The sequence below is a fragment of the Papilio xuthus genome, unplaced genomic scaffold (assembly GCF_000836235.2).
Source record: "Papilio xuthus unplaced genomic scaffold, Pxut_1.1 DF829347.1, whole genome shotgun sequence".
NCBI classification, from domain to species: Eukaryota; Metazoa; Arthropoda; class Insecta; order Lepidoptera; family Papilionidae; genus Papilio; species Papilio xuthus.
Window position 1 is genome coordinate 1 of NW_013529302.1, and position 1,058 is coordinate 1,058.

Genomic DNA, 1,058 nt, shown 5'->3' on the forward strand with positions numbered 1-1,058 from the left:
AGATCTGTCCACGACTTTGCCTTGTCTTATGATCTGACACAGCTGGTCGCTGCGCCCACGCGAATCCCTGATGTGGCAGATCATACGCCTTCCCTGTTGGACCTTCTGCTGACCTCTCATCCGGACAGCTACCAGGTTTCTGTCGACGCCCCCTTGGGCTCGTCGGACCATTGCCTGATCCGGACCTCAGTGCCTATCTCGGGTTGCCCACGGTTTAAACCGAATGGCTTTCGCCGAGTGTGGCACTACAGGTCGGCAGACTGGGATGAGATGCGGTCCTTTTTTGCATCCTACCCATGGGAGCGAGTTTGCTTCAGTCTGGATGATCCCGACGCTGTTGCCGACTCTGTCGCCGATGTGGCGCTTCAGGGGATGGATCTTTTTATTCCGTCTTCTGTTGTGCCTATCGGGGGCAGTTCTCGACCCTGGTTTGGTAAGTCCTGCAAATTAGCCGCGCGCTACAAGCAGGATTGTTATCGAGCCTGGGCTGAGGCGTCAGCAGCTAGGGATGTAAATACCAGCCAGCTTAAAAAGAAGTATAACTCTGCCTCCAGGTCCTTCAAAAGAGCGATTGCCAAGGCAAAGTCAGAACACGTGGCCAGCATTGGTGAGAGGCTAGTGCACCTTCCTTCGGGAACTCGCGCGTTCTGGTCTCTTGCCAAGGCTGTCCAGGGGAACTTCTGTAAGCCGTCCCTACCATCTTTGCGCAGGGGGGACGACTCGCTGGCCCACACCGCAAAAGAGAAAGCCGATCTCCTGGGCTCTCTTTTTGCGGCCAACTCGACTCTGGATGACAAAGGTAACTCGCCGCCGAAAATCCCACGCGGCGAGACCTCCATGTCCGAAATCCAGTTTATCCAGAGATCAGTGCGAAAAGCGCTGCAATCTCTGGATATTCATAAGTCGAGTGGGCCTGACGGGATACCCCCCCTCGTGCTTAGGACTTGTGCTCCTGAGTTGGCACCGGTTTTAACGCGCCTGTTTCGGTTCTCTTACTCCCTAGGCATTGTCCCGAAGTCATGGAAGACTGCCATTATCCACCCGATCCCAAAAAAAGG

The 1,058-nt window shown here is 55.1% G+C and overlaps 1 protein-coding gene across 1 annotated transcript; it reads left to right on the forward strand.

The window, feature by feature from the left end:
* Positions 1–6: 6 nt before the first annotated feature.
* LOC106118957 (uncharacterized) lies at positions 7–1,050 on the forward strand (the record flags this gene model as incomplete). The annotated part of the gene is made up of 1 exon (XM_013313747.1): positions 7–1,050. A coding segment is annotated over one exon (1,044 nt), but the record flags the coding sequence as incomplete, so codon positions are not given.
* Positions 1,051–1,058: the final 8 nt, after the last annotated feature.